Here is a 17,562-nt window from a genome sequence, read left to right as displayed (position 1 = left end):
GCGCTCTAGTCATCTGAAACAGACCCACACACTTCCCTGGAAATGCAGGTACAAAATATTCCAGCATGGCCACCAGTAACAGTCAATGAAGTTAAAAAATAAATAAACCAATTGAAATCTGGCAAGGTTCCTGGAAATGATACAATCTCTCCAGTCCAGAGATGGCAAAATTGGTGGGCCTTAATGTTTGCTGTACATTTCACTCACAGTAATCTCCCAGCCCACATCCCTACCAGCTACTGACCAATTAGCCTCTTTAGTAAATTATATTCAAGATACTTATGTTGGAAAGCACCTGAGCTGAGGCAAGAGCACATGGTGGAGAGCTGAAGCTAGAGGGTAAGGGTTTGTTGTCTTTCTGCCTTTTGCCTTCCCTAGCTACTGTGTGAGAAGCTGAGGGTGAGTGGGCTCTGTGTAGCTTGCTAGAGAGTGGTCCTGGTTAAGTTCTGTGTGAGGCTGTTGGGGGCTGAGTGAATTGCTGTTGTTCGCTGCTGGTTGCTGTTGCTCTTGGTTACAAGCCCCGCCCCCTACTGTCCTGGGCCCTGCTGGGCTAGGCAGGAAGTGACATTTTGAAACAAAAGGCTCCTCCTCGCCAGAGGGAGAGAGCTAAAGGGCTCTTGGCCTGTGGCTCTTAGCCTGGGGATCTGCCTGGGGGACCTGAAACTCTGCTAGTATACTGGTTCTGCTAGTACTCTAGGTACATTTGGAAGGCAATCATGTCTACTGAAGCCCCCTTCGCAGTCACCTGCATGGAGTGTGCCATGCTTGTTTTCCTCCCAGAAGAGAAGACAGAGTTCACTTGCCAGAAGTGTAAGCTGGTCAGAGTTTTGGAAGAAAAGGTTCAGAGCCTGGAGGAAAGGATCACCACCCTTCAGGAGATCAAGGAGGGAGAGGATTTTATTGACAACAGCCTGGGGGCTCCGCACAGCCAAGAAGAGGAAAGTCAAGGAGGAGGGGAAAGAGTCGATCTCCCTTCTGAGCCTCCTCTCAGATCTACGGTACAAACCCGAAGGCGTCAACGAAGAAGATGCTCTGGTCCACTTGAGCTCAAGAATCGCTTTGAAGTGCTAGAGATGGTGACAGAGGTGACAGTGGAAGGAGAACCGCAAAGATCTGGAAGAGGGAGTGCAGAAGACATGGGGCCACATGGAAGTGGAAAAAATCGGAAGGAGGTAGTCATTGGGGACTCCTTGCTCAGGGGTATGGAACGCCATGTCTCTGGGCCAGATCCCCTATTCCGAGAGATGTGTTGTTTGCCGGGAGCCAGAATTTAGGATATTACCGACCGGCTGCCAAAACTCATCAAGCCTTCTGATAAGTACCCGTTTGTGCTGATTCATGTGGGAACGAACGACACGGCTTCGAATACTGTTGCAAGAATTAAAGAGGATTACGAAGCCCTTGGAAGGCAGTTGAAGAAATTGGGGGCTCAGGTTGTATTCTCTTCTATCCTTCCAGTCACAGGAAGAGGAGCACGCTGGGAGCGGACCATACTTGAGGTGAATCGCTGGCTGAGATGGTGGTGCCGGCAGGAGTGCGTTGGGTTCTGGGACCATGGGATAGGTTTTCTTAGAGAAGGCCTTCTAGCACATGATGGGCTTCACCTCTCAAGGGCAGGGAAGAAAACGTTTGGAACGAACCTAGAGAAATTCATCAGGAGAGCTTTAAACTGATGCCGCAAGGGGCAGAGGACGATCGACATGGTGACTTCAATGATGAAGTGAACACAGTGGGGACCCACCTGGGTAGGAAAGGTCAAACAAAGGTACAAGGCTACAAGTGTCTATATACCAATGCCCAAAGTATGGGCAATAAGAAAGAAGAGCTTGAGCTTCTATTGCAAACAGAGGGTTACGATATAGTAGGAATTACTGAGACTTGGTGGGATGATTCCCATGAGTGGAATGTGCTAGTGGATGGGTATGAGTTGTTCAAGAAAAACCGGAAGGGTAGAAGAGGAGGTGGAGTGGCGTTGTATGTGAGGAGAGGGCTTGATTGTCAAGAAGTTATGGAGAATGGGGTGGACAGCCCAGTGGAAAGTATATGGGTAGAAATAAGGGGAGGAACGACAAAGGGTATTATTGTTGGAGTCTGCTACAGACCACCTGACCAGCGAGAAGAAATGGATGCTGCCCTCTTTGAACAGATTGGCAGAGTATCCAGACATCAGAACCTTGTAATTATGGGTGACTTCAACTTCCCCAATGTGTGCTGGGAGACAGGCTCAGCAAAGCGTCATGAATCACGCAATTTCCTGACCTGCCTGGCCGATAACTTCCTTTTTCAAAAGGTGGAGGAAGCTACAAGGGGTTCGGCCATACTAGACTTGATATTAACCAACAGGGAAGAATTGGTAGATGAGATGAAGGTGGTGGGGACCTTAGGGGGAAGTGACCATGTCCTCCTTGAATTCCAGTTGCTGTGGGGGGCCAAGGAAGTTCGTAGCCAGACTCGTAGGTTAGATTTTCGTAGGGCCGACTTCAATGAACTCAGAGGCTTGATGAGAGTCATTCCGTGGGGGAGTGTGCTGGAAGGGAAAGGAGCGAGTGAAGGGTGGGCCCTTCTCAAACACGAGCTTTTGCAAGCTCAAGCCCTCACTATCCCAGCAAGACTGAAACATGGTAAGGGCTCCAAGAAACGATGTGGATGCACAGAGAGCTCCAGAATAAGCTAAGGGAGAAAAAGGAAATGTTCAGGAAATGGAGAGAAGGACAGACCTCTAAAGAGGAGTATATGAGGGTTACTAGGTACTGCGGATCAGCCATCAGAGAGGCCAAAGCTCAGTATGAGCTGGGTCTGGCCAGGAGGGCTCGCTACAATAAGAAAAACTTCTACAGATATGTGAGAAGCAAACGCAAGGTAAAAGAGGCAATTGGACCACTGTTGGGAGTAGATGGAGAAACTCTGATGCAGGACAGAGAAAAAGCAGACAGATCCAGAAAACATACTGATGGACAAGCAAGCAGGCTTCAGAGCTGGCCGTTCCACCGCCGACCAGTGTCTGATTTTGCACCATCTTGTAGAGGAGTATAGCTCTAACCAAAATGGAGCGATCTACATATGCTGCCTTTGTGGACTTTAATAGACATAACAACCGAGAGTATCATGGAATAAGGACCTTTAACACCGTGAAAGCTCATTACAAACAATCAAGGAATTGTCAAGAACATTTATATCAATGTATATATATGTATTTTGTAAAGTGCAAGGAAGAATAAATATATATGATTTAAATAAATATGTATGGGTTTTGTACAATAATTTCATAAGTCACAATTCACAGTTCCACAAGTCTCATTTACAGTAGAAGATAGACAGGTACAAAAAGTCAATGTTAAATAACAGAGAACCTCACATCTTTATATATAATCCTACTATAGCAGGAAATTTTACTTCATTGACAGTACAATCCTAAGCAGCAGGGGGGAAAGCGCATAGGGAGCGAACGAAGGCTTACGCCGGCGTAACTGGCTCTTATGTAAACCTGTCTCTGCCAGCGCCTGCCCGAGGCACATTACCACAGACGGGTCGCCGCTGGAGGGCACGCTTAGTGGCCAGACGGAGGTGGAAGTGTGGTGCAAGTTCCTGTTCCGGCGCGGGAGGGGGCAGGGGGCAAGGCGCGAGTTAATCCGCTTCCAAAGCCACTCCAGCCCTGGGAACGCCCCCTTGCAGTGGCGGAAAGTTACACCTCGAAAAAAAGGAGGCATAGCCCATAGGCACCCATTGAATGGGAAAACTCGAGCCCCTCTCCCGGTGCCCAACCCTGCCCCTGCAGCCTGAAGGAGCATAGGATGGGAACTACCACGGGGGCCAATCTGCATGCACTGCCAGGGTGGGCGAGCCCCCCTCCCCGCACACAATCATCTGCTCTCGCACCCTACAAAATGTCCAGCTGCACTGCTCATCATGACCGCAGGCAGGTGAGCACACGGCCGAAGGCTCTGCTCATCAGCCTTCTGCCGTGGAGACTTTGTGCACGAGGTGGGAGAGCGGGTACTCACGGCGGTGGACCCTGAGTGCACTGGGCGGACTTAGCAGGAAAACTGGGAGAACCTGGCACTTGTTCAATGTCTAACAATAACCACGCAAGTCTCCTTGCAGGTTATCTGACTCTGAAGTTCCAGCTCGGTAAGGAACGAGGGAGCACTGACGGGTAAGAAGGAGATGGGCGGCGGCTAACCCGGCTTGCTGATTTGTGCCAGCTGCCCCCTCACCTGAACTCACCTGACTGCTAGCCTCTTCAGGTGAGGCTCAGTGGGGGAGGGGGTGGCGGCGGCTGCCCCTGCCTGCCCCAGAGGCAGTTGCCCAGAAAACTACATTTGACACAGCCAGTTTGGGGGGGGGCACTACCCATGTGGGAGCTCTGTTCAGACCCCCTCAGCTGGGGCCCCTCCCGGCAGAGGAGGAAGTGTGGCCAGTGGTTGGGCTGACTAGGTGTTCGTAACACCCTGTTGCTGAAGGGTGCTCAGCCACTTGACTTTCTCCCTCATGGGATAAGATCATCCCAAGGCAGAGCGCTGTCTCACCAGAGAGTCATGCATCATGTGGTTGTGAGCTGCACCTGTAGAGCTGCCACCACAGCTCTTAACCAAAGGACACCTTCTCAGACGTTGCAGATTGGGCTTGGAATCAGCCGCGCACTGGCCTGGATCACTTGCAACATGTGTCTGTTTCCCTTGCAGGCAGATCACCACTCGTCTGGGAGACCCAGGGACACGGCAGTCTGAGCTCCCCGTAAGCCTCCGCAAGTGCCAGTCAGGTCCTGCCCAGGGAGCAGTTTACCCGCTGCTTGACTACATTGGCAGGAAATACTTCCAGAGAACCTCTACACCTTTTCCACTTTAATAAAATACGTGTTGAAAAACAAGGAACTGCTGTCTGTTCACTCACTCCCCTGACATTGACAATAGCAGCCGCCAGCCCCAGCCCCCCATTGGGATGTCTTCTCAAACACCCCCACAAATTTTTCTTGGCTCGGGGCTGGGATCGATGGGGTGGGCTCTGCTGCCAGGAGGAGCAGGTGTCAAGTGGCACCCTGTCCAGCTCCCCTGCCCCCTCCCCTCCTCTCAATGTAAGTTCAGCCAGTGGGGTGGGAATTGAAGTGTGGCCCATGAACGTCTGGCAGGATGGGGTGGAGGGTGGGATGCTCCACTGAGGACGTTCATTCTCCGACAGACTGAGCTTCTGGCGTCTGATAAGCCAGGCAGAGGGGAAGGCGGAAGTTACTGCAGGGAGGTGGGGGATGTGGAGCGACATCTTCGGATCTCCTCCTCCTGCAGAAGGATGGGCCACCCTCCGTTTTGCTGTTTGTGGAAGTGGGGATGGACTTGGGAGATCTTGCACGGGGAGGGGGTGAATGGCAGCCCCCAGAGCAGTTCCTCTGCTCCTGTGGGGTTTCAGTCCATGGGGGTGGGGGCTGGGCTGGACTGGACTGGGGCGTGGCTCTCAAGGTCCAACCCGCATTCGCGCATCGTTGTGATGCAGTGATTGTTCAAATGGTGCCACCGCAAGTCTGTGGGCGCTTTGCACTCTCTTCTGGCATTCCTGTCACTCATTGTTTTTAATGATGTTTGTATTTGTTATCCGCCCTGAGCCTGCGAAAGCGGGGAGGGCGGAATATAATAATAATAATAATAATAATAATAATAATAATAATAATAATAATAATAATAATAATAATAATAATAATAATTGTAGAACCCGCCACCCCCACCTGCCCCTCCAGATCCTGGGGGCTGCTCCCAAGTGCTGCAGGCTTTCTGGTCCCACTTTTCAGGGAGGGGGAACTTGTTTCTCACGGTAGCGGCAGCAGTGGCGGGGATTTGCAGGCGCACCAAGCTGTGGCCACTGGCCTGGCCCTCACTGGAAATGGGGGCTGGACGGGCAAGAGGGCGGGTGTTCAAACTGGACCTTCACTGTCACCTCTGCCTCCCTGCCTGGCAGGGATGCCTGCTCTCTGAGGGGGGGGGGGGGTGTATTGGTGGCAGCAGGGAACATGGCCTTCCCATTGGCTGTGCTGCTGCTTGCCCCTCACCTGCCTGTCAGGGGAGGGGTGTGGCCATTGGCTGGTGTGAGCAGGGTAGTCATGGGAACAGTGGGTGGGTGCTCCTGGTGGCGGCTTCGCCTCGCCTTGCCGCGCTCGGGTGCTGGTGGGGCTCTCCTGCAGAAGTCCATAGGGAGCCGTGGGGCGGCGCCCCATTTACGTCGACGCAGGAGCGATGGCGCTGCCTCGGGGCTTAGGGTGGAGCTGCCCAATCGCTGGTGCAAGTAAGTCCATTCATGAATAAATTTCAAAAAACATTTGCAAAGTCCTGCTATGTAAGAAATAATCCAAAAGGTCCAGAAATCACACGAGGAAGACCTAGTCCCCCTGTGACTATGAAGGGAATCCCGCTGTATTCTCATGTTCAAATTAATTCCTTCCTTCTAAGTCCACTTGACAAAGGAGTTAATCAGGGTTGTATCCTGGCCCTTCTACTTTTTAACTACTATATGAACTCTTTGGTGAAAAATCTAAGAAATCCAAGCTTCCATTCGCCAAAGCTCGCTGACAAAACATTTCCTCCTTTATTAGATGAAGGCGATACTGCAATCTTATCTTATTCACACGGGGGCCTCAGGGAAGCGCTGTGTACCTTCACCATATACAGTAAAGAGGAACAGCTCGTGATAAAGTATCGAAAAACAAAAGTCCTTATCTTTACATTGAATCCATACATGGCAAATAGAGGGCCTCAACATGAGACTAACAAAAACCTCTGAATGTCTTGGAAGAGTCTTCCAGTCATCGGGACACCGGAGAGTTCAGGCGCTGCACGCGGCAAAGATGGCCCACCGAGCGTCATCCATTTTAAGATTCTGCTTCACAAAAGGAGCCTCCTTTATCCCTGCAGCTATCCAGGGCCGTTTTCACACCTCTCGCCGGCCGCGCAAAACTCCCGGAATGACAGGAAATCGTGCCAGGAAGACGCCGTCGTTCCAGTAGTTTTGTGTGATTTTGCATGGCAAGTAAGAGGTCTGAAAATGGCCAGTGTCTTCCAAGGAAAGGTTGCATCTCGGTCATTCTACGGTTCTCAGCTCCCTATCTAAAGATAAAGGGGCTCACTAGAAGGGATACAATCCAGAGTTCCTGCAAAAGGTCCTTGGTGTCCCACAACGTATCTTGAATGCCCTTCTTAGACTAGAGACTTGGCAGATCCCCTTGGAGACTCATATTGGTTAAAACTATTGGTTAAAACCAGGGTTTTTTTCTGGAAAAATAGGTGGTGGATCTCTCTATTATCACATGTGCACGCACAAAGCACGTGTGCACTGCCAAAAAAACACACAATGACATCACTTCCGGAAGTGACCTTGCTTCCTGGAAGCGAGGTCACTTCCAGGAAGCAAGGTCATCATGCAGGGTGCAGCCACCCCCTGAAGTGCTCCCTTGATTTGGGCCCACTCGCCTCCCCGCCCCTTACTGTTCCCTCTAAGCAGTCCAGTGTTGTGAGCTAGAAATCTCAAAGAGAAAGGAAGGGAGAGGGGGAGGAAGAAAGAGGGAGGGAGGGAAAGGCCAGGAAAGAGGCCGGGGAAGCAGGCGTCCCGGGAGAAGCTCCACTCAGGGAGATGGCCCACGGGTCTTTGGGTGTCAGGGGTGGGGCCACCAGTCATATGATCTTTTTTCAGAGGTGCCAGATCTCAGATCTGGGGAGATCCCGCTGAAAAAAGCCCTGGTTAAAACTCATCTTCAGTCCAGTAGGTTTAGTACCCTTGATCCTTGTTGATAGCCACCATTCAAACTGGCAAAGAGAAACCAAGGGGAGTAAGGCCTTTCTCCCCAAGCTGTATTGCATCTTGGCTACCAAAAAGCAAAAGAGACAAACAGAGGCTCTGGGATCATGCCCTACTATCAATAGGACACAGGTAGAGAAGTATCCAATTATTCTGTAGCATGCCAAATGCTTCCAACCAGCAGATTATCTTAGATCCCTTGAGACTCCCAAATACTGGAGAACCTTTATCTTTGCATTCTTCAGCGTTCTACCGTCAGCCCTCCTAGAAGGCAGATACCATCCTGTCCCACTCCCTCAGCAGCTCTGCCCAGGCCGTACAGGGAAAGGAGAGTCTATGGAACATGTTTTTCTGCACTGCTCGTTCTATAATGACGTCCAATCTCAATATATGGCTCCAATTTTGTCAACTCTACCAGGAAGATCTGAACAACTTTATGCCTCCCTCCTTCTTGCAGACTCTTCCCAGGAGATAACCAAGAAATCTGCTAAATTTTGCCTTCGGGCATGTGGCATACGCAAGCGGCCGACTGAGCCTCAGTAACTTTTAATTTCTTTGTCAGAAGGAGGTGCTATCTCTCTGTCCCATCCCCCCCCCACCATCAGTGTTCATTGCTCTGTGCTTGTCATACTGCATGTGCCCTCCCTATTTTTTACTTTATTTTTACTTCATTTATTTTTTATTCTTATTTCCATTATTACTGACTTTCCGGAGTTGATCCTGCACTGTAGCTTTGACTCCAGAACTGTCTCCTCACAAGGAAACTGCAGAAAAACTCTCTGCAAAACAAAAACCCCTGACATTTTTGTTCATTCCTCTACGTAGGGGGAAAATACCTCCCCCACCTTACTGGAGGCAAGTGGCAGCAATTCCGAAAATGTACGGTTAGCATGCAGCATCTCAGGAAAATCAAAAAAGAAGCTGAGAGGTATGAGACAATCCCCAGAGGCCATGGAGATTTACAGTGAATTCCAAAGCATGTTCAAAGTATAGCTAGGTAAAGCCTAACACAAAGACCTTTAAAAATTCGGAGCCTGTGATCTGTGCGAGAATTTCACTTGGGGAAAAAATCTCCCCTCTGAAAGAAGCGAGGGGTCATTTGCAGGATGAGGCAAGCCAGCACAGTTCGATCTCTGCTTTAAAAAGAGAAGGCGCCTGGCTCTGAAGAGGCCACGTGCAGCTCATAAAAGGGCCTGGGACTTTCTGTCCTCTCTTATTGAGAGAAGGAAAAATCACACCGCTATCTACAGTTTTTAATCCCACCCTTCGTCCAACAAGCGCCAGGCCATTTGTTCGGGCCTCCCTCACCCCATTTTCTCCACGTGACAATTCTGTGAAGTCAGCTAGGCTGAAGGACTGGTCCAAGGAAGCCAGTGAGCTTCATGGTAGAGGGGGAATTTGAACTCACATCTCCTCAAGTCCTCATCCAACATTCAGGAAAGAAAAATTCAGGGAACAAAGGCAGCAAATGCAAATGAAAGCGGGGGTGGGGGGAGGAGTATTAACAGATACGAACAAAGCACTTTTTTCCCATGAAAAAAATCTACCCAAGAAACAACAATGTTCCTGAAGGCTGCATTGCTGACCCAAAATATGTAACAGAGAAAGACACTGTATTTGCAAATGTTTGGTCTACAGCTACTTCAGGAAAAGGGAAAAAATATTGAATTCATTCCCTATCCTTTAGAACATGCTCTGCAATTTGGTTCTAGAAATGGGAATTCAAATAATGGAGGCTCAGAAACTATAGCAAATTGTTGTTCAAAGGCTCTCTGGGAACTTCAAACCTACAATACGAAACTCCCTTTGAAAGGCTGGCAAAGAGAAGGGCCGATTCCAGATGACTAACCTTAAGGCATTTCATGCCGCCCTCTTCCGGATCGTGACGGGGAAAATGCAAAATATCGCGTTTCCTCGCGCAAGTTTCTGGAAATTACATTGCAGCTAAAACTTGGCTCCTTATTTCAGGGCAATATGTGAACGTTGGCTCTGGTTATGGGCCCATTCTCCCTCTTATCCTTTCTTTCTTAGCTCCTTCCCTTGGCCTTCAGTTCCTCTATTGCTTGCCTTCTCTCTCCCCATGCCCCGGCTTCTCCGGTCCCTCATTGTCCAGGCCCTTGTTCCTGCCCTTTTCTGCCATCACAGCAGGTCAGCCGAGGGCAACCAAAGGACCCTTGGCCTGCTCAACTCCCCTTTGACATCAGAGCAGCTCCGCTAGCCCATACCAGAGACATCGCCACCTGGGTCTGCAGCCTCCCCGTGGGTCCTGGGTTTTCCCCAGGGTTCCAGCTGACTTCCAGACTACATAGATCAGATCCCCTGGAGAAAACGAAAGCTTCAGAGGGCAAACTCTATGGTAAGCCACAGAACCTTGGTAAAATCCCCAAATCCCACCTTCACAGGCACAGCCTCCAAACTTCCAGGAATCCCCCAGGCTGGAATGGCAACCCTACGTGCCATGACAAAATCCCTTTCAGTAAGTTATGATTCACGTAGCTTCCATTGTAGAACATGTACTGGCTACTCACCCCAGATTCCTTAGGATTTGGCAGCCAGCCCAGTGGACTCTGAGCAGTACTTGTGTCAAGTAGATTCACTGAAAACAAGAACACAAAACAAGGATTAGAAACCACAGGTCAGTCATGGAGGCCTTGGATTTCAAGTCAAGAAGACTACGCGGAGTTTTCTCCTTCCCAGGGCTTTTTTTCTGGGACGAGAGGTGGTGGAACTCAGGACCGCACAATGATGTCACTTTGGGTCAGCTAGAACAAGGGGGGGGAGTTTTTTAAAGTTTAAATAGCTCTTGGAGAAAATGGTCACATGGCTGGTGGCCCCGCCCCCTGATCTCCAGACAGAGGGGAGTTGAGATTGCCCTCCGCCCTGCTGGAGCGGCGTGGAGGGCAATCTCAACTCCCCTCTGTCTGGAGATCAGGGGGTGGGGCCACCAGCCATGTGACCTTTTTCAAGAGGTGCCGGAACTCCCTTCCCCCGCGTTCCCGCTGGGAGAAAAAGCCCCGCTCCTTCCTCAGCGTTGTTGAAGAAGGGCAGCGGCACAGATACCCTCTTCTGGCCGAGGAAGACTGCCAATACAACCACTGTCTTTACACTTGTAAGAAGGGCCCGTATCAAACCACGTGTAACTAAAGTTGCCAGGTCCCCAGGGGCTTACAGTGGGGCTGAGGGTGGGCTTGCATGGGGTTATTGGGTGGGCACGCCAGCAGGCTCCCGGATGATGCCGTTCTTAGCATGACACGGAAGTCATGCTGGGGGGCAATTCAGTCACGATTGCCCCCAAGGTTAGTGTTTGGGACCGATATTTACCGAGTCTGCCCTCAGCAGGGCCCAGCATTTCTGTGTCACTCTGGGAACGATGGAGCTCCCAGTGCAACGCAGGAGCACTCCAGAGCGCACAGGAGCGCATGGAGCATTTCCAGCCTCATTCCTGCGCCTCCCTCCAGCCAGGTGAGAGGTGGGGTGGGGGGCGGAGGCTGGGAGTGGGGGATTCCCTGCTTCCACTGGGGGAGGGGGCTGATTGCCCTATGTGTAACTAGGGGTGCCAATTCCTGCCTGTAAAATTCCCATAGAGTTGGGGGCAGTGCATGTGGAGGGGAGAATTTGGGGATGGATTTTACCTAAAATCTGTGGTATGCCACAGAGTCCGCCCTTCGCAACAGCCATTTGGCTGCCCGGTGAAGCAATGGAAAAGTCCAAACTATCCCCTCAAGGATGTGCAGGGCCACCTCTCCCCCGTGTGCAGTTCCGCAGGGACTCCTCCTGCTTGGCCCGGGCCTGCAGGGAACCGGGCGTTTCCCTGGCGTGATGCTCCGGCCTCCTCTCTCCTGCTACCGGCCGACTGGTGGAAGGGGAGGGAGCCTGGGGTGGGTAGCATGCGAGCAAACTGACCGACTGTTTCTGCTGCACAACTTTTCGCGACAGGCTCCCGCCCGCCCCCCCCCCCCCGCTTCCATCAGTCTGGCCAGCAGCAGGAGAGAGGAGGTGGGGGGGGGCAGAGGCTGGGAGCGGGGGACACGTTTGACTTTCTCTTTGCTTTACTGAGCACCACCTATTAGCAGTTGCCTCTGTTCAATTTCCTTCCCGGAGGACACTGAAGATCCTGTATTGATTAATAGTAAAAAGTCCAACAGCACCTGTAAGGCTCACCAACTTTGTTGAGGCACAAGCTTTCGAGAACCACAGCTGTCTTTGTAGATGCCTCTGATGAAGAGAGCTGTGGTTCTTAAAAGCTTATGCCTCAGTCAAGTTGGTGAGCCTTAAAGGTGCTACTGGACTTTTTCTATTTTACAACTACAGACTAACATGGCTAACTCCTCTGGATCTATGTGTTGATTAAGGTTGCTGTGCTCAGTGCACTTGTCTGCCTTATACTGCTGGCTGTAAAGCAGTTACGTTTCAAAACAAGGATAAATTGTGTTACTCTGAAAAGATGCACGGTCCTGGACATTTTTCTCCAAGCAATTTCATAATTTCTGGACCAGCCACAAGGGCACTGTCTAGGGATCCTGTTCCCCAGGTGGGGACCTGGCAACCTTCGTGCTGTCGTTTTCCAATCTAAACCATTCCCCAGTTCCAGCATTGCCAGGCCCCCCTACCTTGAAACTGTGGGGGAGGGGATGCCAGGCAGGGAGGAGCACCAGTTCACCTTGCATGCAGGCCCTCCCTGGGGCGGGATTCCGATGCCATCACTTCCTGTTCAAACTAGAAACAACAGGGCCTCAGCATGGCTGATTCCCAAACCATAACTCTATGTTTCGGACCGATTCTTAAAGAATTGGCCCTACTGAGAGCCTGTCGCTTTCAGTCTGAACCAGAAGTGATGCCGCCGGAAGCCCTGCGGAGCACACCTGTGCCATGTCACTGTTTGTTCCAGTCAGCCTTCCCATGCCTCCCAGCAGCCAGGTGAGCAGCAGCCAGGGGCAGCAGCTGGGGTCTGGCAACTGTACCCAGTTCTCAGTTGGGAAAATATGTAAGAGAGGGATTGATGCAGCCATGGTTCTGTTGGGTTACACATGCAAAGCTTATTTCTTCTTCTTTCCTCTCCACAGAGGAAATCCAGAGCCAGTTGGGTATAGCAGTTAAGAATGGCAGGACTCTAATATGGAGAGCCGGGTTTAATTCCTCACTCCTCCACGTGAAGCCAGCTGAGCGGCCTTGGGTCAGCCACAGCTCTCTCTGAGCTCTCTCAGCCCCTCCCACCTCACAGGGTGATTGTTGTTGTGGGGATAATAACAACACACTTTGTAAACCACTCTGAGTGGGTGTTAAGTCATTCTGAAGGGTGGTATATAAATCAAATGTTAGTATTAGTCTATTAATCGCATGCAGCTCCTTCTGACCCCAGAACAATCATACCTGGGTTTGCAGGAGTCCTGCAGAGGAACGTTGCTGCTGTAGCTAAGGACACGGCAAGGAGCAGAGGGAAGGGGATTAAACTGTCCCTCTTGGGTCTTCTATTGCAGTTCCACAGAAAGAAGGGGAGGGATTTCGGCTCCCTCCCACTCCTCACTACTGTTTGGGCCTCTGTTCCTCCATGCAGATTCGCAGCCTCAAGCATGACCTTTCCAGGGGTCAGAAGGGCCCAGCAGAATGGAGAGGACTGTGGGAAAGCTTGTACTTTCATACATGGCTGGGTACTAAGGCTGTCAACCTCCAGGTGGTGGCTGGAGATCTGGAATTACAATGGATCTCCAGACCATATAGATCGGCTCATCTAGAGCAAATGACTGCTTTGGAAAGTGTCTCTGGCAACACACCCCGCTGGGGCCCCTCCCCTCCCCAAACACCTCCCTCTCCAGGTTCCAGCCCCGAAATCGCCAGGAATTTCTCTACCCAGAGGTGGCAACCCTAGGCTGGCAGGAGATGGCCAGCCCCGCCTAGGTGAGAGTGCTTGGCCCCACAGCTCCCCAAATCAAGAGCTCTTTCAGCTCTGCGAAAAACTCTAACGGGAAAAGAAAAGCCCGCGAGGCAGCGTCAAAGAGGCCCCGCCGCCCCCTCCTCTGCCAGCTGTTACAGCTTTTGTAAGCTCGGCGGCATTTGAGTCGGTACTTCACGGACGGCCTTCAGGCCTCCTCAGCTGCTTCCGCGTGTTTAAAACATACATTGTAAATCGCAGAAAGCGCCACAATTGAGATCGCAGAGCCACACGATACGCTGCTTACGCAGAAGGGTGAGTCTCCGCGTCTTCCCCTAAGGGCCACAGGTTGTCCAGTAACACACTTAAACCGGCCCAAGATAAACCTGGGATTTATGGAGACGGAAGAAGATGGCAAGCAGTCATCCCTTCAGCATACAGGAATTTGAGCCAGAAAAATGGATAAAAAGTGACAGGGACAAATTACTGGAGCCAAAGTTCAATTAGTATTGCCTTGGGGAATTAAACAGAACCAGGAATGAGAGACCAAGGGAGGGAGGAAAAGAGGAGGAAGAACAGGCACGCAGGGTTTTTTTCTAGAAAACTACTCAATTGATAGGAATTCACTGTCTGTCTAAAATGTTTTACTTCCTGCCTTTCCTTGTTGATCCAGCAACATGCAGACATGACTGCAAGACTAAGAAGCACAAATTAAAACAGGATGCCAAAATACAATATCCACAAGTTTAAACAAACCTACACGCAACACATTGCTCACCTGCTACAGAAAATCCATAGTCAGCTCAAGAAAGAAAGAAAGAAAGAAAGAAAGAAAGAAAGAAAGAAAGAAAGAAAGAAAGAAAGAGAAAAAGCTCACTAGACAAAGATGGAGTTAAAATCCTCACAGATGGCCATTGGCCGGTGCTTTCTGTGCTGTCCATTCCACAACAACAACAACAACAACAACAACAACAACAACAACAACAACAACAACAACAACAACATTCGATTTATATACCACCCTTCATGACAACTTAATGCCCACTCAGAGCGGTTTACAAAGTACGTCATTATTATCCCCACAACAAAACACCCTGTGAGGTGGGTGGGGCTGAGAGAGCTCTGAGAGAGCTGTGACTAATCCGTGGTCACCCAGCTGGCTTCAGGAGGAGGAGTGGGGGATCGAACCCGGCTCTCCAGATTAGAGTCCTGCGCTCTTAACCACCACGCCAAACTGGCTCTCAATACAAAGGCAAAGACTTAAACAATCCTGGGAATACACAGAAGTCACGTCGTGATGGGAGGAGAGGCTGCATTTAGAGGAGAAAGTGCTGTGCAGAATGCAGCTGGTGCATGGGTTCGTAGCGGTACACGCTGAGGCAGGGTTTCCAACCACCAGGTGGGACCGGGAGTTCTCCCAGAAGTACAACTGATCTGCACACCAGATTTCCGCTTGAGGATGTGGCAGCTGCCGAGGGCGGACTCTACGGCATCACACCCTACTGATCATCCTCTCCTTTTCAAGCTCCACCCCCCAGGTACCTCCAGGGCCGGTGCGCCCATTGAGGCCAGGTAGGGGTGGCCTCAGGTGCGGGGTGCTGGAGGGAGCGCCGGAGGAGGTGCGGGGGGCGGGAGCGTGCGCCACAGAGCTGCAGCCTCCTATCCCTCCTGCCCCGTGCCGCCACCACCGCCAGCACATGACCCCGGCCGGGCGCAGCAGCCGCGGGCAGGCATCTGTGGCGGCGCAGGCAACCGAGCGGGAGAGCTCGGAGGCCACCTGCGCACCGTCCCAGCTGCCCGCAGCAGTGATTGGGCTGGTGGCACGCGCGCGTGCCCGTGATGACATCACACGTGATGTCATCACGCAGGCTGGTGTGTGCGCGTGCGTCCACACGCGCATCCACAGGGGGCGCCCAGCCTGCCAGCTGGGCGCACCAAAAACCCTGGCACCACCCCTGGGTATCTCCCCCAGGTCTCCAGGAATTTCCCAGCCGGAAGTTAGCAGTCCTAGGGCGAGGCAGTTCCTTAGGTATACAGGCCTTGGTTTCTAAAAGGCTTTCAAGGTAAGAACCAGTCTTTTGTATTGTACCCTAGGGCAGCTCTAATTTATTTTATTGTTTTATTTCTAAATTAAATGTAGACAAAGGAAAGTACCCTTAGCAACAGCTCCAATCAGATTCTCCCTCAATAGGGTTGGTTCCAAGAGCTCCCCCAGACTTCTGCTAATGATAATCTGACATCATCGAAAGGCCAATCTGTTCCAGCGTCCCCAAACAACACCACCGCAGTCTTATCTGGATCCAGAATCAGCTGGTCCATTCACTTGGCGCTTGCTTCAAGGCAGCTGCTTCTGAGGGCTTACTGGACAACACGTATGGTTGTGTGTCCTCCACATATTAAGGACAACCAGTTCCAAAGCTCTGGAAGAACTTGTTAGCATCTCAGCTTAAATACTGCAAAACATTGGTAATATCCTGAAATTTGAGGGATTACACATTTTGAATTCTATCACAGGTGGCTTGGTAACCACCTGTGATAGATTTATATATACTGCCCTTCAGAACAACTTGCGGTTTCCAAAGTATGTTATTATCATCCCTTTGGGTGAGCCTAAGAGAGCTCCATAGAGCTGTGACTGAGCCAAGGTCACCCAGCTGGCTTGAAGCAGAGGAGTGGGGAATCAAACCCGGTTCTCCAGATTAGAGTCCCGGCACTCACCAAACTGGCTCCTGTGTTCTCTCTCTTGCACAAAATCGTCAAGCCCAGAAGCCCCACCCTCTTTTCCAAGCACTTCAACAAAAACACCAAAAGACAAGATGCCAGAGATCCATCACAGGATCGCCCATCACTTTAAAATTCTATAAAAAGCAGCTTCAGGGAGGTTTGGCTTGGTTTGAAACTATGGCTGTGCAGGGGCAATTTGACCCATTTCCGTAAAGTTAATCAGCTTCTTGGAGATGTTATTTGTTCCAGTACAAAAAACAACTGTTTCATTTCATGTTATTTCCCCTACTGGGTCAAACAAATCCTCCAACAGATGAATTAACACTTGGGAAAGAGCACTAGAGAAAGGCTTACCTTCATCACACTCACACACACCAGTGCTGTGGTCCCAATCCAAACCACCTCCTCCCGCACAGCTATTTATCCCTTTGAAGAAACGGGGTGCCTACCGTGCTGTTCCAAGAAGGCAACATCTGCATCTGTTCCGCAAGACCCAGGAAAGCGTTCTCCAGGCTTTCCTGCAGTTGCTCCCCAGGAGGAGGCCTGCCCTTGGCGGGGCAAAGGGGCCTCGGCTGGCACGGGGCCCAGAGCAGCGGCTGGCGATGTGCTTTTCAAACCATGTTGCTTTTTTGGGCACCAGAAATGGCCACCTGTATTCCTGGGCCAAGAGCATTTTTTGCAATTTTTTAACAATTGTCATTTTCATATCATTATTTCAACCTACCATTGTAATAACAGATGCAACAGATTCTCTTCTAGCTTTCATTTTTTTAAAAGATTAAGTCTCTGGCCCCTTTCCTTGCAGAAATATAAGGGGAAAGGCCTATTTCCTCAATGGAGCAGGTTAGAGGCTTACTTTTTTAAAAAAAATGAAAGCTGGGAATTCAGAGAATCTGCTGCATCTGTTTGTACAATGGTAGGCCAATATAGCCATATAAAAATGACCATTAAAAACAGAAACAAAACCAGGAGATGCTGAAAGGAAGGTGGGGCTGGCCCACAGCCAGAGCTGTGACCCTTTAGGTCAGGGTTCTTAACCTGGGGCCCCTGAACCCCCAAGGGGTCCATGGATAAATTTCAGGGGGTCCACGAACTTGGATGGGGAAAATGCCACCTTTATTTCCACTAATCTAACCGAAATTATGTATTTTATTTTATGCATTTAAAAACATTATTCTGAGAAGGGGTCCATAGGC

General features: G+C 50.7%; 1 protein-coding gene across 4 annotated transcripts in view; it reads right to left on the bottom strand.

Moving 5' to 3' along the window:
- The window catches only part of EPHA1 (EPH receptor A1), a 121,243-nt gene that overhangs the window by 91,042 nt on the left and 12,639 nt on the right, over positions 1 to 17,562 (bottom strand). For all 4 annotated transcript variants that reach the window (XM_055002267.1, XM_055002268.1, XM_055002270.1 and 1 more), the window contains exon 2: positions 10,302 to 10,369. In XM_055002267.1, the coding sequence (XP_054858242.1) occupies positions 10,302 to 10,369 (68 nt within the window). The remainder of the gene's footprint in view (positions 1 to 10,301; positions 10,370 to 17,562) is intronic.

This window comes from Eublepharis macularius, chromosome 18 (genome assembly GCF_028583425.1).
Source record: "Eublepharis macularius isolate TG4126 chromosome 18, MPM_Emac_v1.0, whole genome shotgun sequence".
Classification (NCBI taxonomy): domain Eukaryota; kingdom Metazoa; phylum Chordata; class Lepidosauria; order Squamata; family Eublepharidae; genus Eublepharis; species Eublepharis macularius.
The sequence above is the reverse complement of the archived record's forward strand: the minus strand, read 5'-3'. Positions and strand labels throughout refer to the sequence as shown.